The sequence below is a fragment of the Acanthopagrus latus genome, chromosome 2, assembly GCF_904848185.1.
Source record: "Acanthopagrus latus isolate v.2019 chromosome 2, fAcaLat1.1, whole genome shotgun sequence".
NCBI classification, from domain to species: Eukaryota; Metazoa; Chordata; class Actinopteri; order Spariformes; family Sparidae; genus Acanthopagrus; species Acanthopagrus latus.
The window spans coordinates 18,223,786-18,251,709 of record NC_051040.1 but is presented as its reverse complement, the minus strand read 5'-3'; the positions used below and the strand labels follow the sequence as shown (position 1 = coordinate 18,251,709).

The following is a 27,924-nucleotide window of genomic DNA, read 5'->3' as shown; positions in this document are numbered from 1 at the left end:
TTAATGAGGCAGGTCTACAGCTCACGCACCATAACTCTCTCATCCTGTCAGCTTTCCCTGCAGACGACAGAAAAAAAAAACATAACAAGGAGTGAATCTATAAAATCAGGAAAAGATATTAGATTTTAATGGAAAAAAATGACAAGGGTGAATGTCTTACATTAATTTAACATAATCTAAACTGGAGACTACATGAAGGAACAGGATACAGTGGAGTGTCAGAGAAAACAAATAATGGCAGAGTCTCTTTTTCACCCATGCACACAAAAACAAACACACACACACACACACACACACACACACACACACACACACAAACACAAACTCACGTCACCAAAAAAACAAATACACTGAAAGGCCAAAAAGGCATCTGAATGGCAGACCTACACTGTTCGGCTGTTAAAAGGTTAGACACATCGTAGGAGAAAAAAAATACACGGGCTGGAGCTGCGTCACAGAGACGATCGGGAGAAGAAGAGCTGACAAATCAGACATGACAAATGAAGCTGCTACAATCACGTCTTTAAAGATTTCAACATATTCAGTCCCAGTTATGCAACAGCACATTCATCTCTACTTTTGAGGCCTTCTCATGATGAGGTGCTGACATTGCAAATTATTTTCAACATCATATTTTAGTAGCAAAAAGCAAATCGTGTGCTTAATCTGAGAAACAGTTTGGCATTAAAGAAAAAGAGTGTCAGGTGTGTCGAGACGGATCCACGTCAGCATCTCTTAACAACAACCGTAAACTGGCTTTCAGTCTCAAAGGGCAGAAAAGAAGGCAGGATTTAAATTAAGAACAAACACAGGCAGACTGTAACACTAATGGGTAAGTTAAGGCTTAGCTTAAAAACATATAAACAAACCACTGAGTAGAACTATAATGTTTCACTGAACATGACTTAGTTGTGTCATATTTTCCCCCAAAAGTTTCCACAGTCAGCCTCTACTGACGACTCTTTAAGGAGTAGCAGCACCGCCTGCTGGTCAAATCAGAGAACAACAGCCCTCACACCTTCCTGAGCCCTGCATGGACCTGACTTTTCTGTTTCTATTAGCTGTTATGGAGTGCCAAGTCTGCCTGATAAAATCAACAGAACAAGACACATTTCTATACCATGTAACAGGAACAAATAGTTTCTGCAAGACAATGACAGTGAAGATGGTAAATCTTCAGCAGAACAACCATAAGCTAATCTGTTTAGCTATGTTAGCTAATTCCCTGAACTCTGCCCTGCGTACACAAATTAAAAATGAAATGAGTTAACAGGTGTGACCCATCAAACCTGTGTTACACGCTGTTAAAATAAGATCTTAAATTGAAAAGTACAGGGTGAAAACTTGATAATGATATTTCACTTTGGTGCAGTGTTTATCGCCTCCTGTTTTATTGCTTTATCTACTTCATTTTCTTGATCTGTTAACCAAATAGTGACTGCACCAAGATTCTGCATGTGTCAGGAAGTGTCAGAAAAAACAAAGGTGAGTCAGTCACAGTTGAGTCACACACCAGGGGCTCTCAGTCAGATGTTGTAGCAAGGGGGAACATGCATTTTAGCTCTAGCACGACTGGTTTGGTTGGTTTGCTCTATATTCCCTTTATCATAAAAAAAAAAAACAAACTATAAATACATGCTGAGACACTGTGGCAATAAAACAGTGGCTCAAACATCATCACAAAAGTAAAAAAAAAAAAAATTTTTAAAAATGGAGAAATGTTGAGCTTACTTAGCTTCTCTAATCTCACTACTTCCTCTCAGCCTGCATCACCGAGGTGAGTGGGATACTCTGCCTGACATCACCCTTGTACACTCTCTAACAGTTCCCACATGCTTTCCCAAATGAGACCATTAGTGGGGAAAAACCTGAGACTCAGAGAAGAACACAGTGATGTAAAAAAAAACAAAAAAAACAAAAACACAGGCAGTGTGTTTTCAAGGCTCTAGTTTCCCACAAACAACCTTCTTCTCATTTTGCTCTCATCAATTGCAATTTCCCATTTCTGAGGGGTCTCAACTCTGGTTCTCCTCAGTTAAGGTTTTCTCAGGACAAAGAAAGGAAAACAAGCTTCAACACTAGCTTGAAGCTGCAGGTCAGAGCTGACGGCACAACACACTCGACAGCTGACTCCATACACGTGTCATATCTCCGATTCTGTCTGACCGGGAAAACGATCTCGTCCCGCATCTTCTCACTAAAGCAGAGGGGTTTGTAGTGACGCACTAAAGACTGAAATGATTCTCATTAAATAAGGCCACCTCAACGACAACACACATACAGTACACGTGAAAAGGATGGTAGTTCAACAAGTGTTTTTTTTTTGAAAAGTACAAATGGAGTGCAATTTCTCTCTGAAGGCACAGTCTGGCATTAATTGGCACGTTTCCAGCTCAGTTCAGTTCAGTTCAGTACAGTTCGGCTGAGATTTGGCCTCTTGGGACCTGGGTACCAGGTCAGTTTGGACCAGTCATAGACCAGTTCAACACAGTTTATTTTTGTGGCGGCTGCTGCTGCTGTTGCTGCTGCTGCCTGAGGCTCTCCAGCAGGATTCGCTTGTGGGCTGGGTCGAGCACCCCCGCTTCCTCCAGGTCCTCCTCTGTGATGTCACTGGAAAAAAACAATACAAGATCTCAGTGACATCTTTGGGTTATGACTATAGCTTTGTATTCTTCATGAAGGTTTATTTTGATTTTGTTTCCTTTATGTTCAGTGGTCCAGAGTGTAGTTTGTTTTGTTGAGAAATCTTGGTTGAGTTTCTGTTACGTTCATTTTAAGTTTTAGTTTTAATTATAATATGGGGGTTATTGTCAGGAGCAAGTTTTAAGTAGCTCAGAATAGGTATTACATGTGAATGCACGCACCAGAGCATGAACATTAACATGTCTGAGTGTGTGAGTGTGTGTACCTGAGGAATTCCAGGTCGTCCCAGCCGTTGTGTAGAAGACCCTGCTCATACCTCTCCAGTCCCAGTCTCTGCAGCCACTCCCCGACTGAAGACTCCCCAACAGACAAAGATGAGCTACTGCTGCCCCAAAGAGCCTGATAAAAAAATAAATAAAAAAAAACAGTATCAACTAAAAATACAGTAACAGCAACTATATGCTAGCTTGGGATGGGCTCCATTTCCCTTCAGCCCAAAAAGGAAGCACCTAAACTTACAAAATATAGGAAGATAAGAGATGCAGAACAGGATGTGAAAAGTAGCCTGGTCATGCCATGTTGAAGAGTGCTTCTGTGTTTTTGAGAAAATGTAATCCAAAACTAAAATGGCAAGCCATAACAATAAAATTTAACACACAGCTTGACTCCCTGCAGCTGCAGTAATATTTTTATTCTATGGTCCACTGAACTGCTCACCTCCTCAGGCATGTCCTCTGCGATACTCTCTGTGATGGGATTTCTGGGTGGGAAAGTGCGACAGGCGTCCAGACCTATACCCATCGGCTGACCTCGGAGAGGCGGCGGTGCAGAAGGAGCGCGTGGAGGCTGTCCAGGAAATTCACTCTCGCTCAGTGTCTTTGCCATCTGGAGCACAGAACATGATTGGTCGTCCAGCGCCCCTGATCCTGGTCCTGGTCCTGGTCCTCCTCCTCGTCTAAAACCCTCCCCGAGAGCCAGCGGGGCGGCAGGACTGGCTGCCGGGATCCTGACCTCAGCTAAGTCTGGGTAAAGAGGGCGAGGTTTGGGGAAGGTGGCCTCTGCAACCATCTCCAGGGCTCCCTTGGGGAGAGGAGGAGGGGGGAAGTCAGGAGGGGGTCGATTCAGTGTGCTTCCAACTGTTCCTCCAACACCCTGAGCTCCTGTTACACAGACACCTGCATCGTCCTCTGAGGAGCCCTCCTCACTAATAGCACGGACAGGGTGCCCAGTCATTGGTCTGCGTGGGTGAGAGTGCCCTTGATTTATATAGGAGGGTTTGGTTCGAGCCCCAGCTGAGGGAAGAGGGGCTTTAGCTACCTGTGGGTTTGCAGAGGTAGGAGATGGAAGAAGCTCAGGTGACAGAGCAGCTGCAGACTGGTTGGGAACGCCCTCCAGGATGTAGTAGGCGGGGTTATTGTAGCTGTTCTTGCTGATGGATGGATCCCCGTCTGGTGCGTCCTGTTTGGGCCTTTACAGTACAAACACAAACAGTGCAGTCGGTTTTATTGTGTAAAAATCAACACATTTAAAGTGATTCTGGCAGGTTGTATTTTTGGCATGTGTATTTGAAGGTCAGTGTGTGCACAGTACAGTGTGTCCATACCTTGCAGCAGTTTCCTCCTTGCTGGTCCTTTCTCCCTCCTCACTGAGCTTTCCCAGCTCTCCAAGCTGTTTACGAACAACAGACGGCCTGAATCGACAACAGACAATACCAAGAATTCAGAAAGGGGACTGACGTAAGGTGAAGGATACAAGATGCAATAAAGGTACAAATACATAACATGACAGATTTAAGAGTTGACACCCTATTTTTATTTTAAGAGTCAGTGTTTTGCATTCTACCCTAAAACTATATCAACTGAAAAATTGAACGAGTAGACTGTACTGACTTGACATATTCATGTCCCACTCTGGTCACCAAAGTGGATTTCCCTTTGGGTCCGCCTGTGTCGTCCTTGTCCACACTGATCCACTCTGGAAAAAAACAATAAAAATAGATGGACATAAGACAACTCACATATTTTCTTTCCATTCATTAACTGTCTCAGCTGCTTCATTTACACCCTCCCTCTCCTCTGGTCAGAAATACAGTCTGTCTATCCCCCCTGTAGTTACCGTAGAGTCTCTCCCTGGTTCCCATCCTTTCAGAGGGGACCCTGACCCTCATGGACCCCCTGATATTTCCTGTCTCCTCGCCACGGTGGGACAGGTAGGTGTGGAACTGTTGTGCGGTGCTACCGATCATAGACTTCAGGGCCAACACACACTCTCCTAGCAGGGAAAGCACACACATGGCTGTTTGTCAGACTAAAAGAAGCATAAAAGCTTTGCAAGGCCAATGTAAAAACTCAAAACATTCTCTTTTTACCATAGGACTCATATCCATCCAGGGATTTCACTGTTAGCAGCAGGTGCTGGTCCTGCAGGTACTCGATCTCAGAGAGAAGAGGTTTGAGCGTTGTCAGCTGCTTGTTGGACCAGCCCACACGCAGGAAGTTGACATTGTCGCTGCTCTGACTGTCGTTCTCATAACTCTTCTTAAATTCTGCAGATAAGAGACAGAGAGACACAAATGCAGGGAGGGGTGGACGGGAGGGAGGACAAAGGGAACGAGTCGGGGTAGGAGAGGAGGGGAGAAGAGGAGGGAGATGTTTCTATTGCAATTCATTCAAAAGTACAGAGTGGACAGGAGGTGGGCGTGCAGCACAGGTCAACAATGGATTCTAGCTTAAAGGTATACTGACTGCCTGAGATTGGGAGGGAGGGAGAGAGATACGAAAAGAAGAAACAGATACAGTTTCATTACATCCACCCTGTCTGTGCTGTAACTCCTGGTGGATTTTGGTGGATGTGGATCTCACCTTCCAGACAAGTGGAGTAGAATTCGATGAAGAACTTGGTTCTGCTTGCCGTCTTCACTATAGCCTCGATGCTCTCAAACTCAATGTAGGCCTGCTCTGAAGACTTTGGTAGACCTAAACAGAGACAGGTGGAGGCAGAGAAGGGTGGGAAGAGAGAGGGATAAATATCTGAGTGGGTGGTGATGTTTAGCACATACAAAGGACGGAAACACAGTTAGTGATTTACTTGTAAATGTGACATTTTGCAGTTTGACTGAACACGGAGAATGAGTAACAGGCTGATGTTTTTATTCCTCTCTGTTCAGCTCAATTCTATTTCTGGTTTCTGTTCAGCTGTGAGTCACTGACCAGACTACATGAGTACATCACAAACTGTCCAGATTCAAGCTGGAAAAAAACAGTCATCAAAAAGTTTCTTGAATCGTGTGAGTAGTTGCTCTATTCTGAAAATGAGCCTTTATGGTCAAATCGTGTGGTCTACCTGCAGCCTGAGAAAGAGCCAGAACTGAAGGAAAGCGGCAAGAGTCAGAGCAGGAAGGAAAAATAAATGAAGTGAACAAATAAAAGTCTTTTCTTAAGACTTTAAGTTAATATATTTGTACCTTTTTTGGAGACAAACTGGGAGGTCACCCCCACCTCGAAGGTAGCAAACACAGGGGAATGATCACTGGTCACTATATCATCTGTACAGCCTGAAAAACAAAACAGCATATATTTAAGATTAGTTGTTGATCCATCACAATTAACTGAAGTATAAGCAATACATAGAGGTTCACACAAGGTAAAACACAAATGTCTCACCATAGGAGTTGCAGACAATGTGTGTTTCTGGGTACGACTTCCACAGGATCCTGTCACACCAGGATGGAACATTAGTCCTCATCTGTGAGAGGAAAAAATACACTGAATTATCAGGTCGACTCACAAAAAGAGGAAATAAAGTGATATTGTGATGCGAGTCACGTAAACAACATACCCCTGTGGCCTTCTGCTTCTGCCAGACATATGTATCCCTTGAGCCACGTTCATACCGGTAGGTAGGTGGGAAAGAGATCTCTTCCTCTGCTGCAAGCAAGCAGAGAATCACTCAAATGTTAGAGCTTGTAGCTGGTTAAGTGTTAAGCTGTGAAGCATTTTATAATCTCAGTACATCTAAATTAGACACTTATGTGAGATAGTCAGCAGAAAGCAGCTGACTGATTGGCTGCATTAAACCATTAACATACCATGCCAGACTGCCTTCTCCCTCTCTTGTTAAAACATTTTCAGTATGAGAGCAGTTTTCTCTGCTAGCAGCCTGTGTTTCAAGTAACTCTCATCTGACATTAGCTCGAGAGAAAGCTCTCACAAATTCTCATTTCAGCATATTTTAGAGTCTTCCAACATTTATCTTTCTGCAGTGCTGCAAAAATAAATAAATATATAAACTGATTGATTCGGCACTTTTCCCTATGTGGCTATTGAAATATGCTTTGAGTTGTTTTAAGTGAAGCAACGTTCTGTTAACGTGGATTTATTTTAACTATCATTTGAAGCACAACCCTGATCTCACTAAAAAACACCTCAGGTGGATCTGTTCTACTGTGCACAGGGAGTCAAGGTAAACAACAGTCTTGTGTAGACAAAAGGCGAACTAACCGAAACGTAAAAACACTTTGTTTTTCTCCCTCTCCAGGTTGAGCTGGTCCACCTTCAGCAGAGGATCAAACTCCTTCCTGTTGATGTAGTTTAAAATCTCCTGCAGACACAAATGAGACAGGGTTACGAAATAAGGCGTCATCCTGCTGTGATTCATCACTTTGTGTATATCTGTGTGTGTCTTCAGTTTCACCTGTATGTCCATATCCAGTCTGTAGTTGAGGTCTCCTAGCCAGAACAGGTGTGTGAAGCGCAGTGAGATGTCAAAGGAGCTCAGCTGCTTGTCTCCTAGAGACAGCAGGCGTAGGATGTCTAGGTAGTTCTGGTTCCTCCTTTAGGAGTCAAAGGTTACATGTGTCACAGGAAATAAGAGAGCAATGTGTAAGATGGGTTCAAAAATGTTATTCCGTACCCACAAAGCAGGATATAATGTAAACCTGAAAAAAAAAAACATAATGTGTGTGTAGGACTGTAGCAGGTACCTGGCAATCTTCTCGTTCCCTGATGTCAAGTGACAATTCACAAAACCGAAAGATGTCCCGTTGAACATGAAGGACACACCCACAGCTCCTTTGTTACCTAGGGAACCATTGAAACAAACATACAAACAAAAAATATTACAATAATTGGCAGTAACTGCGTAATGACTGGCATTACTTTATTGCAAAAGAGCAAAAAACGTTGACACATTTTGATCCTGTCCAAAGTGAAATGTGTTGTTCACTTATTCATAAAGTTAGGGAATTAAACGTCAAGGTTGCTTTAAAGCTTACAGAGCTTACATGGATCATGGAATTCTGATGAGACAAAAAATAGATGTTTAACTTTCAATTCAAGACCAATTTTTTCATCAAATAAAATCATTATAACCCCTTGAATTGGCCCTTTGTCTACAGAAAACTTTGGAGTTTTTGTGCTGTTTTTCATTTAGCATATTTTCCACTTGATTTTCACTGGGAAGTATAGCATGTGATGGAAGATTACAGACTGAATACTAAGTACAATTGTTACCCAGTGTGTTGGCAATGCCCGTCTTCACACTGGACATCCCCACGTGGCTGATCCGATTCTCATGTTCTGGTTTCACCAACACGGCAATTTTTATGTTCCACAGAGTCTGAACTGCGATCTGCAAGCAACAAACAAAAGACAATGAGGAACCAATCATTTGAATTTCTGTGTGTGTATGTATGTGTGTCTTTTTTCATATCCAATTTTCAACCTTCTCAAACATGTCACCTTGAATATTTCTTCTCTGTGGTGACCTCAGTGATAGTAAGAACAACGTGAGCAAAGATTGTGATGATGTAGCATAATGCCTTGTTCATTTAAGATCTTTGTTTCAGGCTGTTTTCCTCACCGGTTTATAATCCAGTTCAGTCTGTTCTTTCAGCATGGCACGTAGTGACTCCACCCACTCCCGATCACACACAGAGTTTTCTTGGCTTCCAAACACGTAAAGATCATGAGGGATGGTGACGGTCATCTCGTCCAGGGTCTTCCCGAGGCCGCGACACAACACCCATGAGGCCACAGACTTCGGCGAAGGCACTGAGCCTGCAGACAAAGACCAAAATGGAAAATTATTATCTAAAATATGTTACTTTTCAATGCAACTTTCGATAAATATGATACATCAAAACACTAAAAATAATGCGTGTGTGGGTGTCTAACCCATATTCCAGGTGCCTATGAAGATGGAGATCATGTCTGGCTCATCTTGGTTGGAATGTTTGTTCTTCATCAGCTGCAGCAGCTGGCAAAATGCCTCCCGCTTCTGAAACACACACAAGAAACACACGCACACAACAGTGAGTGGAGGTACCCACAAAAAGGCACCACCAGTGAGGGTATCTGAGCCTCCATGAAACCTTAAACAATTTGAATCACTAAGTTTATTTCTGATTTAAGCTCAACTGTCTTCACTATTTTCCATCCAAATCAAAAGAGAAATAATATCTCAAAGGACAAACAGCAATGAGTTGAGAATCAAATTAGGAAAAAATTCTGATAAAAACTGGCAAACATGTTAGTGTCCTTTGTCTGATTTTGAATAAACAAATTATGTTGAAAGATGAGAGCACTTCCTTGTCAGCTTGAACATGAATACATGTAACACTGTAATGTTTCTGAGTACGTGTTTACAGTCATGGAAAAAATTATTAGACCACCCTTGTTTTCTTCAATTTCTTGTTCATTTTAATGCCTGGTTCAACTAAAGGTACATTTGTTTGGACAAATATAATGATAACAACAAAAATAGCTCGTAAGAGTTTAATTTAAGAGCTGATATCTAGCCATTTTCCATGGTTTTCTTGATAGTAACCAAAATCACTTAAGTTCTTACATCAATAGCTATGGCACTGTACTGCCAAAAACACTGCTTTTAAGCATTCCATGTTTTCTTTTCTGTTTGCTTTAAACACATGATACACACAGGAGTTAGTACTTGATTGCGTAACCATTGTTTTTGATGACTGAAGCCATGTCTTGTTGGAAAATCCAGTCATTCGAGGCAGGAAAGAGTTTTCCAGCTGATGGAAGAAGACTGTTTTCAAGAGTAGCCCTGTACATGACCTGGTTCATTCGCCCTTCACACAATTGCATTTGCCCTGTTCCACTCATACTGAAACAACCCCAGATCATCACTGATCCACCCCCATGTTTTACTGTAGGGGCAAGACAGGCTGGTTTGTAGGCTTCTCCAGGCCTCCTCCTAACCAGTAAGTTAGCTGGAGTGGGCATCAACTCAAAATTGGATTCATCACTGAAGAGAACCTTAGCCCAATCATCAACAGTCCAATCCTTGTGATCCCTAGCAAAGAGTAACCGGGCCTTCCTGTGCCTTTCGTTGATGAAGGGCTTCTTCCGTGCTCTGTGTGACTTCAGACCAGCTTCAACAAGTCGGTTTCGAACTGTCCTTGCCGAACAAGTCACATTTCTCGACAGTGCCCACTCATTTTGAAGGTCCCTGGAGGTCTGACGACGATTCCTGACACAGGAACGGACGAGTGCACGGTCATCTCGTGGGGTAGAGAGACGTTTCCTGCCGCGGCCAGGTAGCAATTTGGTAGTGCCGTGTTCGGCTTGTTTTTTCTTGTTGTAATGAACAGCTGTCTTGGAGATCTTTAGTTTTTTTGCTACTTGTCTCTCACTCATGCCAATTTCCAGCAGTGCCAAGATGGCTGCCTTTGTGGCTTCACATAATTCTTTTGTTTTAGGCATTATGTGAGAGCTGACAACTTCTGAGTTGTGCTATGGCTTGAATGTAAGCAGGAAACCACTCTAAGCCTTTGCATGTGCAGTGCTGCTTATGACATGAAATGGCCTCTTATATACCCTGGGAATACAATTAAGCTTAAGAATGTCAAATAGGACATAAAGTATTATGTGATCAGCTGCATTTTTTGTCGTGTTCATTGTATTATACCTTTAGTGGTACCAGGTATTAAAATGAACAAGAAATTGAAGAAACAAGGGTGGTCTAATAATTTTTTCCATGACTGTATGTGTTTTCACTGTTGACTTTTGGAATAATTGTGCTTTCTTACATCCACAAATCAATGTTTGAGGCAGTGTGTTAGTGCGTGCACAAACCTTGGCACTAGCAAATATGAAGTCCTTCCTCTGGCTTTTGTCCTTCTCCTTCTCAAAAACAATGCCCAGTTTATTCTGCACCCGCTGAGACTTAATCAGCTGACGGACTGAGAGAGACAAATAGGCAGACAGACAGGAGACAGAAGGTCAGAGAGCGGGAGAGGCAGACAAAGGCAGCGAGGAGGAACAGATTGCAAGAAGAAGGTTTAAGTTAGGGAAGGAGGGCAATCAGTAAAAGTAAATGGGAGAAAAAACACGTGGATTTCCATTAAATCAGCATTCAGTTGTTCATGTCTTTACCTCACCTCTGTCTCCAAACAAATACCATCAAGAATCGTAGATCAACATCACAAAAAAGTATTGTTAATTCTATAACATAAAACATTAGAAAAGACACTCTTAATCACAGAAAAGGGCATTTACTTAATGAATGCAGCTGTTGTTAAGGCTGCCATCTACAAACTGAACTGGTCACAAGATGATCTGAGTGACTCACTACCTCTGTTCTACAGATTGCTGTTCGAAAAGTTATCGAGGGAAACACTGATCAATCATCACACCGTTCAGAAAACACTGTGTTTTATCGTTTATGGAGTGTTTGAGTATTCCTCACTTTTGTCGTGCGTGAAGGTCGTCCAGTCCTCTTGGCTGTCCTTCACCTTCTTCATCACTACCAGTCGTCCTCCCTCCACGTCAACAGACAGAGTGTACTTCTGACTCTTTCCTATCTTTGTCAGCTCTGTCAGGTAAACATCAAGCTTTACCTGCAGTGGTGCAGAGGAGGCAGGAATTGACCAAACACACAAATGGAGTTGCTTGTTGTGCATTTATCAATATTTACATGTCTTTTTCAATCATGTCAACTCCTGACACCACCAGGGGTCTCCAAAGTGAAAGTAATGGACTTGTCAGCACTTTTTTTTCTCTCTTTTTTTTTTTTAACAAAGTTGCTCAAGTTACTTTAAGAGAGTGTGAACTGATAGTCAAATATATACAGCCAGTTCACAAATTTCTGTTCATGATATACTTGTACATATATAAATATTCTGAAAGGTCAATGAGAAGCTGCGACTTTGGTACTTGAATCCAAAAGGCATGCTGTAAAAGACATACAACTCATTATTTCTGAGAGGAAAACTGTGAACCAGAAGACAGAAATGTGTTCTGACTCTGAGTCATAACATGTAAGACCTCAAAATAGTCTGTTTATGTGTCAGTGGGCGATACAGGTGCCACATCTTAAACCTATCTCCTCATCATAACAACATTTTCTGTTCCTGTGCAACAGGAAGCTGCTGAGAAGAGGTCACCACAGAGGATACAGACTTGGCGAACGTTTCAAATTATTCACCTCTTCTTCCTTCTCTGTCTCACATTTTTCCCAACATGTTACCAGTGATTATAATACCTTATTAACCTCTTACTCCCTATTCTGAATCTCTCACCTTCAAATACTGATTCAAAATTTCTGTTATACACACTCAGTGAGCGAGATACTCATTGTATGTGTCAATATGACAACAACCGTGATTTATACCATAAACCATGAAAAAGCCACCGATGACTGATGCATACTTGAGCTACACAATATATAATTTCAGCATTGACAGCATCAACAATAGTCGCGTTGCAGTGTGCGCAGTATTAAGCCAGTGAAGTTAACATTTTCACATGACTGATGTTTTTCTTGTATGTTTCATGTTGTTTTCTTATGAACTAAACATGAACAATGTTGGCAATGTGTGTCATCCTGCTACTCACTGGTTGTAACTACGATGACTTTTGCCTTCTGAGAAATCACGTGATCAGCCTGTATTGAGCTATTTAAGTTATCTGCTGAAAATTCATTTCTAATTGCCAAATAGATGTCAGAAAACCAAAACTTAGCAGTGTGAAGTTTTGTTACCAATATCATGTAACCTTGATGCATACTTAAAATTGATAATATAGTAGAGTATGATTTTGTGTGCACTCTGATAATTACTAAAATGCACACTCAACTCATGCTCACATAACTCTTCTGTGATTAGTTTTATATGATGCACTTCCTGTAAAGATCACAAGCTAGGAATGCATGATATCATCACTACCCTCTTAATACTGACCTCACATCACCTTGCAGGGTGACAACCACAAATAAAATGTGAGTTTGCGTGCATGTGGGGGGATGTTGATATATACCTCAAAGGCCTGCACAGGGATGGCTTTACTATGACGCATGGAGAGAGGAGGAGGGGAGCATGGAGAGGATAAACTCATGTCCTGGAGAGCTTTCAGAGCCTAAGGGGACAAAGAGAGAAAGAAAATGAAAAAGGCAGAACAAGAAAAAAATAAAGACGGAGAGAGAAGTAGCAAAACACAAACACACACACCCTCAGATGGAGAGTCATACACACACACAAACAGATAAAATGTATTGTTTTCAGCTTCAGTGTCAGTGTCAACAAGGAAACTGTTCCCCATTTATCTGGATGTGATCTGACAGGAGCAGAGAAGGTGGAGCCTGAGACATCACATGAGTTAAGACATGCAGCTTTAATGACACTGAGGCCATTTCCTTCCTAGACAGCTAAAGCCTCTCCTTTAAAAATTATGTCAGTAGTAGAAATGGTTTGACTAACATGGCAGAGGTGGTCAGACTGTACTTGCAAATTAGGGGTAAAAGCATAAAGCCTAACTGATGAGGTTAACAGTGCTGGAAAACTAATGTTGGGTATGGCGCACAAAAAACAAAACACTCAGCTCTAAATACTTCCCTGTTGTGACCTACATGAAACTCCCCCTCCATCTGGCTCTAACAGTATCACAGCTTATGCAAATATTATTCAACTGCTTGTCTGTACTGCTAGAGAAGTGGCTGCTCTGTTAAAAAATGTCAAGAAATCCACCCCCAATTTCTCCTTTTACCATATGTTGTGCGTCACGGCTGCAAAAAGAAAAGGTTCTATCTTTCTCACTTCGTCAAACACACACACACAAACACACCAGCCTGGACTCCTCATGCTGGGCTATGCATGCAGCCAGAATGGCCTCTGAACAGATGATCCATCATATGGGGAGGGTTATCTAAACTAACCACCTCTGACCAGCAGCTGTCTGTGTGTGTGTGTGTGTGTGTGTGTGTGTGTGAGCAGGAGCCTACACGTGACTGAATATATGCCTGTACCTTCTTCTCTATGGAGGACAGCAGGTCTTTGAGAATTGCCAGCTTGGTCACAAGGTTCTCCAGCTCCTGGTCTCCACCCTGATTGACTGACTGATGCAGAAAATAAGCAGACAATTGAAACTTGTGTGAGCTGTTCTGTTTAAACAAAAAAAAACAAACAGGACAAGTAAGAGTAAGACAGAAAGAATGTGATTTTATGTTTTTTGGTCTGCTCATAAACATCTCACATAAAAATCAACAAGTGTGCGACATATCATCATCTAACTGTTGTAAGAACTTCACCGATAAGGCACATGCACATTCAGCTTACTACACAGACAGACACAAACCACTCTGTGTGAGTGTTTCCTTGTGATACACGCACGGCATGTGTATGACTGTAGTGTGACTGAGTCTAATTCAGCTGGCCTAAGAAGACCCTGGAGAAAAAAACTTTTAGTGTGTCTATGTGTGTGTGTGTGTGTTTGGGTTTGTATGTGATGACCTCATGCAACTACTCTATATGCATGTGTCTGTAGTTTCCACTATGTGTTAAAGCCATTAAGGGCTCTTCCAAAAAGTCTCCCTTCCTTTTTTTCCTGAACTTGTTATTGACTTTCTTTCACGTGTTCTGATTGGCTGCTCTGCACACAAGGCTAACACAAACGTGATGACAGTAGACATTATGTCACATATTCCATCATCCGTGAAGCTGATTTTATATCCCCGAGTGACAAACGTAACGTTCAAAGTGAGCAATCCCGTAAGTGATGAGCTGTCAAATCTGACAACAGATGGACTAAAAGAGGTAAAGTTAAAACTTTTTGCTAACAACAGGAAGACAGGAATGCCTCCATTGCTTCCATTCTAGCTAAGATGATACACACGCGCATACAAAAAAAGCGAAGATGTTTACCTGCTGGATCATCTTAGAGACCATGAAAGCACTCTGCTGATCAAAGACTTTAGACAAGATCTCCAGACCAGACAGAACTTTATCCACCTCCCTGTTTGGGGAATAAAAGAGAGATCAACAACTTAATTATCTCAAAAGCTTAGAAATCTTTCTTATGTCCCTTAACTTAAACTTTTTAAAGAAAAAATAAATACTTTTACAGGCTGCACATTAAACAAAAGACGGTTAATAATCATGTGATAGATAGATAGATAGATAGATAGATAGATAGATAGATAGATAGATAGATAGATAGATAGATAGATAGATAGATAGATAGATAGATAGATAGATAGATAGATAGATAGATAGATAGATAGATAGATAGATAGATGGTCTCTCAGTGCAGTGATGAGCATTTATACATAAGAAAAGCTTTGTTTGAAATATGCATGGACAGGAGAGTGTATCTGCTGGATATCTGCCTCAACAGGTGAGATGTGGCGTACTTCTTACCCATTAAGGCGTTTGCAGGAGGACACTAGAGTCTTGTTGAGGTGAGGCAGGGCACACGCTCCCTGTTTGACCGCTTCAAGGTCCAGAGCGTAGCTGCCCTTCAGGTACTCGTGGGAGATGGTGCTGAGGCCGTTAGCTGCTGGTGCACTAAAATACAATAAAGCCAGGTGACTATTCATAACCATCTTCACATAATGCAAATAATTCCGCGACACGAGAACACAGATTGTAATAGAAGGATGCTACAAATAACAGAATAATTGAAAAATGAACTATTTAATTTGTCCATGATTTCAGTAAAGTCCTGCCTAAACCTCTTTAGCACTCAGTTGTATGTTGTTTTATTGTTTGCTATATTCTTGTTTCTTTTCTCACACATAAGTATTTAAAGTTTCAGCTGATACAGCACAGCATTTGTACAGTCAGGATTTTGGAAACACACACTTCCTTTTAAGACAGAGAGCTGACTTACGTCTACGCCAAACCATGTGAGCCAGCAGGATGCCCCCGGCCCCCTACACCCTGGCCAATGACTACACTTCTACAATTTGCAAAGCTTTTAAATTTTTAAAGTGACACCATTTCTTTCTGATAAAGACATTGAAAAAGGTAAAAAAAAAAAAAAAGAAAAAAAGAAAAGCCGCTTCCTTTTTTGGTTTTACTCTGTGGTGTAGAATCAGAGCTGACAGATAAATCAACTGTAGGCAGTTTTTTGTTTTTCTCACAGCCAATATGCACTTTTATTAGAGCCATAAAAAACATGACAAAGTTAAATTTCCTGCACTAAGCATTATTTCGAACGTGTAAAGTCTACAAAATGGTATAGGTAATGAGAAGGTAATGTAAACTTTTTTCCATGATCACTTGACAAACAAGGACCACAGTAACTGACAGGAGGATGCTGCTTTATTGATTGCACCTGCAGTTGTCACTGTGTCAAAGGTTACTGCAACACATTACTCATACTCATTTTGTTGACCTCTTTCATGTCCTCTGAGAAAATTGTACCTTAAGTCAGTTAGTTCCATCTTATAAAAACAAAGATGCAGCCACCGTATTCATTTCACTACAGTCTTTGCTCATTAATATGCATAGATATGAGCAGCCCACACACACACATCTGCCAGCACACACAAACTATACCCCTCACTTCATCAAAACCTTGCATCATCTGTAACCGATGTGGTTTTTACAGGATGTGGCCTTCCTTCATTATACAGAGAGAGGAGGGCTCAGAGGGAGGAGCAGAGGATGTTAATGTGTGTGTGTGTATGTGTGTGCTCTTACAATTGATAGCCAACCTCACCTTTACACCCCCTTTTTTCCACAATGAACCATAGCAGTGCTAAGCTTCTCCAGTGTGTTATTTCATACTGCACACTGGTGCTGCAGGACCAAACGAGGTGTGACGGTGCACATCGCGACGCTGACATTTGTCTGTGTTCTTTTCACATACTTCTCGGGTGTCCACCTGTTAATCTAAACATGTATCTGCCGACAGAGACTGAGATCCTGACCCACCAGGCATTGTGGAAAAAGTGACATTTTTTGTTCTAAATTACATAATTGCATAATCGTCATCAGTAAAGAGGACGCTGTCTGACTCTAACTCGCAGGGTGGGATGCTGTTTTCTGGGGGAAAGTTCACTGAAGACTCAGTCAGGAGAGCAACAGCAACAACAACAACAACAACAACAACAGCACCACCACCACAATAGTGGAAGGTGACAGGATGACTTAAAGTTATTTGCTGTAAATTGTGTCACATAATCACTGCCATTCAACTGCAGGAGGTGCCTGCAGTTGCTGTTTTTTTTGTTTTTCAGGCAGAAATGTGAGAGAGTCGGAAGCACGGACAGGATGACAGAGACACTTTCAGAGGCTTTTTCCTCATACAAGTTGCCAAAGACACTATCAGTTACCACATTGCTCTCGTTTGGTCCTGTAACATTGCTTTGTTAGTTGAAGTGTGGGACATTTCTCTTTGAATTGATGAGTGAAGGATCTGTTTAGCTGTCAGACTGTGAATACCATCAGACCGAAACACTTCTGATCCACACCTCCGGCTTTTCCATTCACACGGATGCCGGCTCGCATCCTCTGCCGCTCTGGATGCTACCTCCAGAGGTGGATCACAGCCACAGTGAAACCGTCCCCCCTCTCCACATCTGTTACTGTCACACAGACGGCAAGGCGGAGTATCGGTGCATGACTCCCGCAATGAAAGGGCAGTGTGAATGGGGCAAATGATACATAAGCCTACTATTTTTGTGACCAAAGCTGACTTCCGTCATCATCGCATTCACATTGAGGCAACATCCTTCCTCCTTGTGTGCGTGTGTGCTGCGGCAGTTTGCTTGTGTTTGTTTTCAACATGAGCGTGATGAACATGTTGGTTAAGAATCGCTAGTATAGACTTTGTACCTCTCTGTGGGTGTGTCTGGTCCAGGAGGAGTGGAGGTGGAGGCAGAGCGAGGGGGGAGGGGTGGCTTCTCATCCTCCCCATCTACCAATGATAAAAAAAGGAAAGTTGACAGAAAGACAACAGTCACTGTGTACACACTAGAGAGAAGTCCAACCCATTCTGGTGAGCCACACTGGGATTTCTGAAAAACACTGTACCATAGTCAACCGTGAGAGTCAGATACATTTTTGTTCTTGTTTGAATTGTGTCATGAACTACACATATGATGTTTGTCCATTTAAAAGATCATTTCACAGATCAAGAAAGTCAAAATTTGTTGAACAGATTGTAAAGTCTAACTTGATTGATGAAATTGATGAACATCATTTATGTAGATCATGGCACAATACCGAACTGTATCGAAACATTATTTATCTCTTGGTATATACATCTTTTCTGAAATCATTGTGGTCCACCAGAAAGAGCGTCACTTCGCCTCTCTATCATGCCTGCGTAAGCTCTACGGCTACCTGAATAGTCTCTGTCATCACTGATGGCCGTTTCCTCTCTGTCAACAGCGTAAAGCAGAGTGGTGACCAGACCCTGGCTGGGCTGCAGGTACAATGACACCAACTCTGGCAATGTCTTGAATCGCTTTGGCTGCACGCCCTGGGATGTCTGAGAGGAAGAGCGAGGAGGACAATCAGGGAGGAAGAGATGCAAGGAAAGAAGGAAAGTTATTTTCAACATGGTATGAACATAACAATTTGTTGGCGACAAGTACATGTTACTGAAATCTCTGGTGGCCTCTATTGTTCCACATTTAATGTTGTGTAAGCAAATATGACACAGTAGTCTAAATATAATTCAAACAAGGAAGAACTGTTTTGGTAAACATTGCTGTCAAACACACTCAGCTCCAGGAAGCCAAATTAGACTTTTAGCCTCTCTTCAATGTCACAGACCCAAAAAGTCACACAGCAGGGACACAGATGTCTGTGATGTGGCCACACGATAGTCTGAAGCACCATGTTGTCGGGTGTGTGTGTGTGTGTGTGTGTGTGTGTGTGTGTGTGTGTGTGTGTGTGTGTGTGTGTAAGACAGAGCGCGTGTGTGTAGTGGGGACTTCACAGCTGTTGGGCACAAAGAGGCTGCTGTTGGTGTGTGTCGGTGTGTGTGCGAGAGGGTGAGCTCAGAGCCAACAAAAGCATCTCTGCCTGCCAGCTGCTACTGAAGCAAACACAGTTTTTGCTGCACACATGCACACACTTTTCACCTCCGTGGAGTATGTGGGTGTATGGGTGACAGTGTGTGTCTCTTCTCTGTACCTGAACAGCCAGAAATCCTTCATCATCTGGGAGGATTCTGTATGTGTGGACATGCTTCTGAAACCTGCAGAGGGTTAAGGTTTAAGAAACAGAGAGAGCAGAGGAAAGAATATCACCAAAGAGAAAGAGAGGTGGAGAAAATGGGGTGAAAAAAGGAGGGAGAGAAGAAGAGGAGAAAGCTATTAGGCTGTTGTTCAACAAAAAATAACACTTCACAGTCACACTCTTGTATTTGACCTCAGTGGACAGGGGTGTGTGTGTGTGTGAGAGTGTGAGGGGGATTTATACACTGGAGAGAGCTTCAACCTGTTGCTGTCTGTCACAGCTGAGAGCGGGCTTTATCTTTACAGTAGCATGATACAGTAGAACAGAACAGACCTGAACCTGCTGTTTAAACATTATGAAGTCACAGTGACAGCATCTAGTAAAGAAACACCATGAAAGCACCATCATTTGTGAGACTACAAATTAAAAGAAAATGATCCAGTCTGGTATTTCTTCCAGTCAGTCCAGCTGTGTATCAAACTCCAGAGTCTGAATAGTATTTCTGATTGAACCACAGGCTTTTTTTTTTTTTTCTATCAGCCAATCGCAGATCAATGCTCTGACATTATGATTGCACAGCCATGACTGCATGCCTGCAGCCACAAACTGGAGTTGAATGATTTTCATGTCTGCTCAGCGGACCGGACACGAAATGTTCAATTTGCCAAGCAAATGCTGTGGTTTATGTCTGTTGGTGTGCGTGCTGTATTCATGTGTCATGACCATGCGTCTTTTTAGAGGCGTGGGTGTTAGCATTGCAGCCAACGAAAAACACTTTTACCTCTGCTTATACTGTGGTTATTTACAGTATGCATGTGTGTATACACTATACAAGCTGAGGGAGGGATAAATCCATGTCGGGTATTCATCCCGCCCTGTACACTCAGCTGTTTGTCCGGTCATTCCAGTTCAGCGTCCAACAGGAACCAAAACATGGACTGGATTAAAAAGTGTTTCAAAAATAAATTACAAAAGGATTATTTCTCAACAACCCAAATAACACAAAAAAACTTAACTTAGGTGGACTAAATTAACTAGAAGATATAACTGTTTCTGTTGAGTAGAAATGACACATTTAATCAAACTTTTTCACTGGTGATGTTACTCATGCCCCATCAGACTGACACAGTAACATGGACTAAACCTGCATTTGTTTCCAGTATTTTTACCCCTGCCCCTTTATTTGTTAAGCTTTTTTATATTTTGTTGGAATGACATAATCATAATCCTTAGGGGCAACTTTGACTGTCAAAAGTGACATCCATTAAAAGTGCCTGTTTTTGCCACTGACAGGCTGAGGTCGTTATTCTTCGTGTCTGACGTCATTATGGAAATAGTTCCAACAAAGCTAGACCTTTTTGTAAAATAATAAGACCCGTTTTGGAACCAGAAACACAAGTCTCACTCCAGATGAAATATCACGGCAATCTGCTGGACTGATTCCAAGACTTTTGGTAAGTGTGAATCATTTACACAATAAAACATGTAGATGAGGTCACAGGTCACTTTAAAGGGGTAAATCAGGTCATCACACCTGGCTTCATGACCTTAATTCTGACAAAAGCTCATCATGGGTCTGACAAAAGTGTTAACCTACTGTACTGTGACATCACCTGTTGGTTCATGGACTATTATTATGAAGCCTTGAGTTAAGCATCATGGCCATGGCCATCTTGGCTTTTTCGAGCCAGAAGTAAACATCTTTGGATGAAAGGGCGGAGGAGGATATGTCATGGTAGCAGCTTGTCAATCACAAGGCGGCCCTGCTCTATCACCTTTTTTTCTCCAAATGGGACCATAATTTACCAAATAAACATCCTGCTGTGTAGAGGAAGATTTGAAACTAGCAATCGAGACCATAAACTTGTTAGGAAACAGTTTACTAAGGTAACAAATCAAGTCTCATAAGATTAAATACAATCAGACTTCTTTCTGAGACCAGTTTAAGTTGTCCCCTGCTGGATACTACCAAGAACGCAGATTTAACCCATTAAGACATAAGGCACCAATTTAAAACGTATCCTAAAACATAAGGAATTCTTTTAAAATACTAATGATAAAATACTAAGATAATAATGTATTACTCAACTTCTCAAACATTTGAGTGCTAAAGAGTTTGCCGTTAATTGAAAATAAGTGCCTTTGCTTTCTGATTCTCTCCCAAGAGTTTTAGCTACAGGTGATCAAATAAAACACCCCGTTACTTTGAGTAAAATTACGGAGTTCTTGTGGCTTGAACATTGGTGCAAACATATGGGAGAAAGTAAGTATACAGCTCATCAAATATACAACAAAGGTGTAACAATTCATCAACATTTTTTAATACACAAATGTTAAAATATATATTTTGACTAAATCAAGTTTTGCTTTCATTTGACAGGACACAGGGGAGGCGGAGAAAGTAATGCAACTAAGGTCCTAGTATAGATGTAGACCCAAAGTGTCAAGAGTTAAACATATGGGACTGGGCCAGATAAACCACGAGGACATTGAGAACACAAGTTCCCTTTTTGTAATTGATTTAAAAGGTACATTTACCAGACTGTTGCCAACAACAGTTCCACAAATCATGTCTCCAGCAGTGGGTTACACTAACATTTTAAACTTTATATTATAAATATCCGCACCTGCCTTTCAATGTGCCGCAGCAAACACGAGTGTGACGATGAACTGTTTGTTTTGTCTATTTGGCCTCTGAAACCATCTCCACATTCAATCCCATCACATTAGAAACACAGTGTACTGTAGGTCCAGTGACACAGAATCCATACAGTGGAGCTACTGCAGTATATAGATGTGTGTGTGTGTGTGTGTGTGTGTGTGTGTGTGTGTGTGTGTGTGTGTGTGTGTGTGTGTGTGTGTGTGTGTGTGTGTGTGTGTGTGTGTGTTGCCTTCCTGTTGGCAGCAGATGAGATTCTCTGCGGGTCTGTGGGGTAAATACTATTGTTTCAGTAGCAGCAAAGTTATAACAGGGGGAGGGAGACAGAAGGCGAGAGGTTTATTATGGGATAGATGTAGACCCAAAGCATGCTGTGTGTATTGTGTATTTTGTGTGTGTGTGTGTGTGTGTGTGTGTGTGTGTGTGTGTGTGTGTGTGTGTGTGTGTGTGTGTGTGTGTGTGTGTGTGTAGTCAACAATAGCCCATGTTGAGGGTAATGACTCCCTCTGTCCTGTTGGCTTCGAGAGCCACCACCTCTTCCTCTGTCACATCCACTCCTCATTGCCTCCAAGTGCAGTAGGTCAGTCTAGTTAGTATATGGATTAACAGTGAACAAGCACTGTAAACATTCTGAGCATCAACAAACTCCACTGACTGGCTGATTATCTCAAATTTGCCTCATAATCAAAATGTTAGTTGTGGCTCATTGCCAAATGCAGTCATCTCATTCCTGTGCATGTCGCACAAGATTGTAAAAGCACAAATATGTAAAGGAATTTTAGTACACTGATGAGATGAATCCAGGCGAGAGAAACAATTACTTATTTCTGAACTTTACCGTTATCAAAATAATATCAAGCTAAAGAAAAGAAGGGGTGAGTTTCAAGGTGGGTATTTATGACTGTTAATATAAGGATGTAACAGGGGTCCAAACTGAAAATTCAGTCATTATCTACTCAGCCCAGTGTTGCAGCATTCTCCTAAAGAAGTGAAGTAGATGGGGACTTGGGGTTAAAATGGCTATAAATAGCATAATCTAAGTCTCCAGAAGTCTCAAGATCCCAAACTGATTTGAAATTAGGTCATTTCCATTCTCAACATACAGTTAGACTCATGCCACCACCACAGACAAGGTGCATACTTATGCATTTAGCTTTGCTGTTAGTGAAGATTCTGTTTTTTAAAAAGGGTGTAAATAACGTCTTTTTAAAATTGATTTGGGCTCCCTAGTGAATTCGATTATGCTGGATAAGCTGTAGGGAACTCTTTAAGGTTATTTTTTAGGTCATTTTTTATATTTTAAAACAGGTCCCCATCTACTTCAATTGTATTGGAGAATTCTGCAAAACTATTTTACTATGAAACCCCTGAAATGTTTTTTGGACTACAAACCTTTATCCTATCTCTTCCATCAGCATGAGGGTGAGATGATAATGACTGCATTTTTATTATTGAACATATCCTTCAAGTTTCCATACCATTGCAAAACCCTCCAAGCATTTAAATGTATTTGCAAAAAACAATGCAAGGAAGAAACTATGGCTGTAAAAACCTGGTGAGGAATGTTTTCACAGTCACATGCACGTTTCAAACACACATGAAGAAGCACACAACGCTATGCCTGAACCCCTAACATGTTCAGACGTGTTCCGCTGATACTGAAGAATATCTCCCTGACAGGAAATAGTAAACAAATAATTATCTCTGTAGTTGTCACACTGATGGGTAATCGCACGGTTAATAAACATCCAGCACATGAAAAGCCACTTTGGCATACATATACTTCAAGATATTTTGCACCAGCTGATGTACACAAAACATTTACCGATCAGCTTCACATGTCAATCTTCTTATGGGTCTTAGTCTCACACTTGCATGCCGACACACAAACAAAAATTCGGCAGACTGAAATGTAGACTAGGAGGAAGTGAAAGTCGAAGGCATGAACCCAAACTGGCCCTGGAATCAGTCCTTGACTTCTACAGCTTCTGTAAAGTCCCCCACACAAACACTTCTGTCTATTCTCAGACAACAGCAGAGTGGAAACACATCCTGAACACACCGATGCCACCAAAGCCCTGAAAAGGAAGTACACATGTCTCTGCACAAGTCACTAGAGCAAGCTCAGCAGCAGACCATGACTGGTAGCAGTGGTCAGGTAAAATACAAAACATTTCCGCATGACAGCCTTTGACAAGTGATTCAGGTTAAGACAGTAAACAAAACAAACAAACAAAAAAACCTGCTAAAATTAATCAAAACCTTAAAATAAGTTAAAATACAATGGTTAACTCAGCTTGAAGAAAGTACTGTATCTGATATAGCTTTTATATTTAGTAGTGCACTAGCAGAAGCTTGAAACTAGCTAGTTTCGCTTAGTTCATAAAGTTAAAGCATATGAGACAAAGGATACCTAATATCAATAAGATCTGGTATAGACATCAACCCTGAGCCATCCGGTGTGGCACACTGCTGCCATGACTAAAAACAGTGAGCCATTCAGCAGACTGGAATCTACTCACACTTCTAGTGATTCAGATTTTACTTCCTGGAAATGCATTTTTTTAAAGGCAGTAACATTAGCACAACCTCACAGGAATGAGATTACTTTACCATATCATCTTTTCCTCTACGCCTTCAAGGGCTGTTGGGAAATACTGGAGAACCCTGTTCTTTAAGATATTACTTCTGAGGACAGACTGTTCCTGTCATACTGATCTAACAACATGACATGTGACTGGCTATACACTGACATTGACTGCTTACACTGTATTGAAAAATGTTTCATACTGTGAATTGTGATACATAATCATGTACATGTGATGTTCAAAAGCTTTGTACATATTTCTAAATCTTACTTTAATGATAACTTTTAAAAAGGACACGGAGGTAGCATAATTCTATTAATAATATTATGGTAGAATTCAATACTAAGGATAAGCAAATGCAGATAGCATGATAATCGTCAAATTTCACAGAGAAAACTGTCCCTAAGAGGATTTCAAAAGGGTTGAATGATATATTTTCCATAATATTCACCACTGAAATTGCAAAATGAACACGGCAAATGGTGCAAAGAACAGTACATTGAAATCCCTTTTATTTCACCCATTCACAGATGTGTCTACTTATTTCAAGGCAGTGAATGTATGTAATTACTATTCTAATGATCATTGACTGGGTAGCCAAGTAAGTATTGAAAGACAATAACTGTGTCAACAGTAAATCACAATATTGAACAGCTGCCTCGTACATACGTCTCAAAAATCAGTTAAATGTAGTTACTGCTAGGGTTGCAACGGTATTAAATTTTCATTTCACTACATGATAAGCATTGCAGAAGCTATCACGGTTTAAATTGTATGACAGTATTTGTTTAATCACTAAAATTATTATTAATAATTAATCATTATCAGTAAAATGGCCTTTAAGAGAGAACAGAAGGTTTTTCTTTTTAGTTTAACAAATGCTTTTTATAATTCCACAAAATATCATATCCTGACAGACACAAAAGTTGATATAAACTTAAAAGATATATCTTCTAATAACATTAATACCGTATAATTCAATACCTTATGAGCAAATGTACATGGTTGATAACCATCAATTTTCATACCACTACATATCTTAAAATAAACTGGTATACCGCTTCAACCCTACATACTGTATATGGTTAAGTGGAGTGTTTATCTATCCCAGTATGTAGTACAGCTTTTTGAATATCAACATAAAAAACCTGAGTTACACAAAATAACAGGAGGAAAGATTATTACTTTAAGATTACAGCAGCTTCAGTCCATGTTAGTGCCATTGTTCTGCTCCATGACAGCACCAAAGAGATTACAAAACACAGTGCCAGTTAATAATCAGCGGTATTGGTCATTGGTTTAAAAGTGACAGTAAACGGTAAAGGTTGCCATGTTGTGTCTTTTGTTTTTATGGGGGCAAAACTTTTTGGGAAAAAATCAAATCACAGTTTGGCTAAAGCCTGACAAGAACAAGCTTTGGGCATCATGAAGGAAACCTTCCTAGATGAAACAAAGTCTACGATGTGAAAGGTTAAAGGGGAGAGGAAGGGAGAGGTGGAGGCGGGAAAAAAATCCGGAAACGGATGATGCATGGATGTGAGGAATGTTGTTGGTCATAGAGTGACCTACTGAATTACTAGTGCATCCAGCAAAGGAAGAAATAAGGAGAACTGACACCAGTTTTTCATGAATCTACTTGACCTTGGTTATTTTATAATAGGCCAGAAGCCAAAATATATTGCACTCACTCTTTCTTGGTTCTTATATGCCAGGATGAGTGATGTGTTTACATGAGAGAGAGCCTGTCGGACTGTATACACACAGACGTTCACACAGTGAACTTAGCATGGGGTAAACTACCGGATAGGGGATGTAGGTCGAGTCAATGTCAGAGTATTGTGACACATGGGCCTTTTTTGCGTCCATCTGCACGATCAGTAGACTATGCCTATGTTTAACATGACATGTGTGCACGGAGGGGGCGTGTGAGTCATCTTGGTCATTTGTAAGTTTAACACCCTTTTCCACGGTTCGGTTGACTTGCCTGAGTCATGGCCACGTGCACATAACACTGGAAGTACTGTTTGTCTGTCTGTGTGTCTGCGTGTGTACTGAAGCATCAGGTGAACATGGTGGTGGTTGGTGGCAAAATCTGCCTTGTGTAAATGAGAGTGGGGGTTTCATCACTTCTCTTCACAAAGAGGATGCCAGGCCCTCTGAAAAACAAAATGATCTGTAGTGCCTTGGTGCACAGATTGACATTTTAAACAGCTAGTGTGCCTGTGTGTGTGTGTGTGTGACTCCAGCTGCGTCACCACTGCCCTGATCTTATATGAGCCTCCAATTAAAACATCAGCAAGGCTTCCACCAGCCCATAGACGCTTATATTAACCTCCACCACCATACAGTTTCAGTTCCCTGTAAAAAACTCAACGCTGCAGGCGACCACATCAGACACAAGACAGACAGGGACAGCCCTGAAGTTGTGTGTGTGTGTGTGTGTGTGTGTGTGTGTGTGTGTGTGCCATGCTGGAGCCTCAGTGCCGGGCAGACACACAGTCTCTCTCCCACTCACTGACTTCCAGGAGAAAGTAAACAAATGGGTGAAACCTTGGTTAACACTGGCTTACGTCGGCTTCATCTATAATTTGATCCCACACAACTGCACGTTGCTGCTGCTGGAAAGTTTATATGTACAACTTACAGTTAAGCTTGTGTAGCAACAACAGACTAGCTGTGAGTTTAACTCAAAACTTGAGACTCCCTGAAGGCAGAGCTAGCTGCGAAAACACTCTTAAAACTAGAAATGTTCGCTTTTTAAAAAAGAAAAAAAAAAGGGTAGATAAAGCAGAAAGCAGGCCTCAAACACAGGTTATCAGCTCCCACAAACTTCTCTTTTCCGAGGTACTTACAGCACACACAAAGCGTAAGCCCCGTTGACACTCTCACTGTCCCGCACCAGGAAGCTGCCGTCCCTCCCGGCCCGGGCCAGCAGCTCCTCGGCCGCCGCTCGACTCAGGTCCCGGTGATACCACATCGGCGGTGCGGGCCCCAACGGAGAAATCCCACCACCGCCTCCCCCGGCCATGGCCACAGCCCTTCAAACCGGGTTCAACTCGAGCTGCTTCCAGACTTCTCCGACACCCTCCCAGCCCTCCTCCACACCAGAGAAATTATCCAGTGAGAGCCGCTGAGAGGCAGAAAAAGTACCGCCAACGCTCGCTCCGACGGAGTGTAGGGGCAGAGAGAGGACCGACGAGCAGGCGAAAAAGTTGGAAATGTGTGAAAATACGCTGCTTGGGGGCTGTTTCCTCAGTTCCTGAAAGGCTCACCGCCCTCCTCTTTCGCTTCCCAGTCGCACGGAAATCAGGGTATGTAAATCCACACTGGAGACCGGGGAACAGCAGCGGGGTCGCGTCAAATCCGCCATAGTGTCATTAATAAGCACTTCCTGGTGGGATTTTCAAAATAAAACGAACAATAGGTGATTTAACATTAAGCCGCTTTATTTACGAGGACGACGTCACCCACAGATCGTTTCCTGTTACGATGTTACAAAGGAGCTTGATAGAGCTTTCTGGGAAGGATGGAGGGATAAAGAGAGTCTGGGGTGGATGGAGAGAAAGAAAAGTGTTGGAATGGACTAGAGAAGGTTAGTGGTAGAA

At 41.7% G+C, this 27,924-nt stretch overlaps 1 protein-coding gene across 2 annotated transcripts; it reads right to left on the bottom strand.

The window, feature by feature from the left end:
* Positions 1-100: 100 nt before the first annotated feature.
* On the bottom strand, positions 101-27,683 carry inppl1a (inositol polyphosphate phosphatase-like 1a). 2 transcript variants are annotated; one of them, XM_037123562.1, is made up of 28 exons: positions 27,172-27,683; positions 19,028-19,091; positions 18,230-18,377; positions 17,720-17,801; positions 15,296-15,442; positions 14,801-14,891; positions 13,906-13,995; positions 12,921-13,019; positions 11,353-11,503; positions 10,740-10,846; positions 8,817-8,919; positions 8,503-8,699; positions 8,154-8,271; positions 7,625-7,721; positions 7,336-7,474; positions 7,143-7,242; positions 6,481-6,569; positions 6,306-6,387; positions 6,107-6,196; positions 5,505-5,618; positions 5,012-5,188; positions 4,759-4,914; positions 4,533-4,617; positions 4,247-4,333; positions 3,961-4,111; positions 3,361-3,723; positions 2,909-3,042; positions 101-2,610 (listed from the first exon to the last, which is right to left on the bottom strand). In XM_037123562.1, the coding sequence occupies exons 1-28, from the start codon at positions 27,345-27,347 to the stop codon at positions 2,493-2,495; spliced, it is 3,555 nt and encodes a 1,184-aa protein (XP_036979457.1). In that variant the 5' UTR covers positions 27,348-27,683; the 3' UTR covers positions 101-2,492. The 2 variants fall into 2 exon arrangements, with proteins under 2 accessions (XP_036979457.1, XP_036979447.1); XM_037123552.1 differs by having other exon boundaries at positions 3,361-4,111.
* Between the last annotated feature and the right edge of the window lie 241 nt (positions 27,684-27,924).

What these genes read in the sequence shown, in the direction of transcription:
- inppl1a (XM_037123552.1), bottom strand. Translation starts at nt 27,347, where the DNA reads ATGGCCGGGGGAGGCGGTGGTGGGATTTCTCCGTTGGGGCCCGCACCG. An exon ending in GACCTTCACGCACGACAAAA is followed by an intron (nt 10,847 to 11,352) that starts GTGAGGAATACT and finishes TGTCTCTCTCAG; the next exon opens with TCCGTCAGCTGATTAAGTCT. An exon ending in CAGAGGACATGCCTGAGGAG is followed by an intron (nt 3,043 to 3,360) that starts GTGAGCAGTTCA and finishes TTTTTTTATCAG; the next exon opens with GCTCTTTGGGGCAGCAGTAG.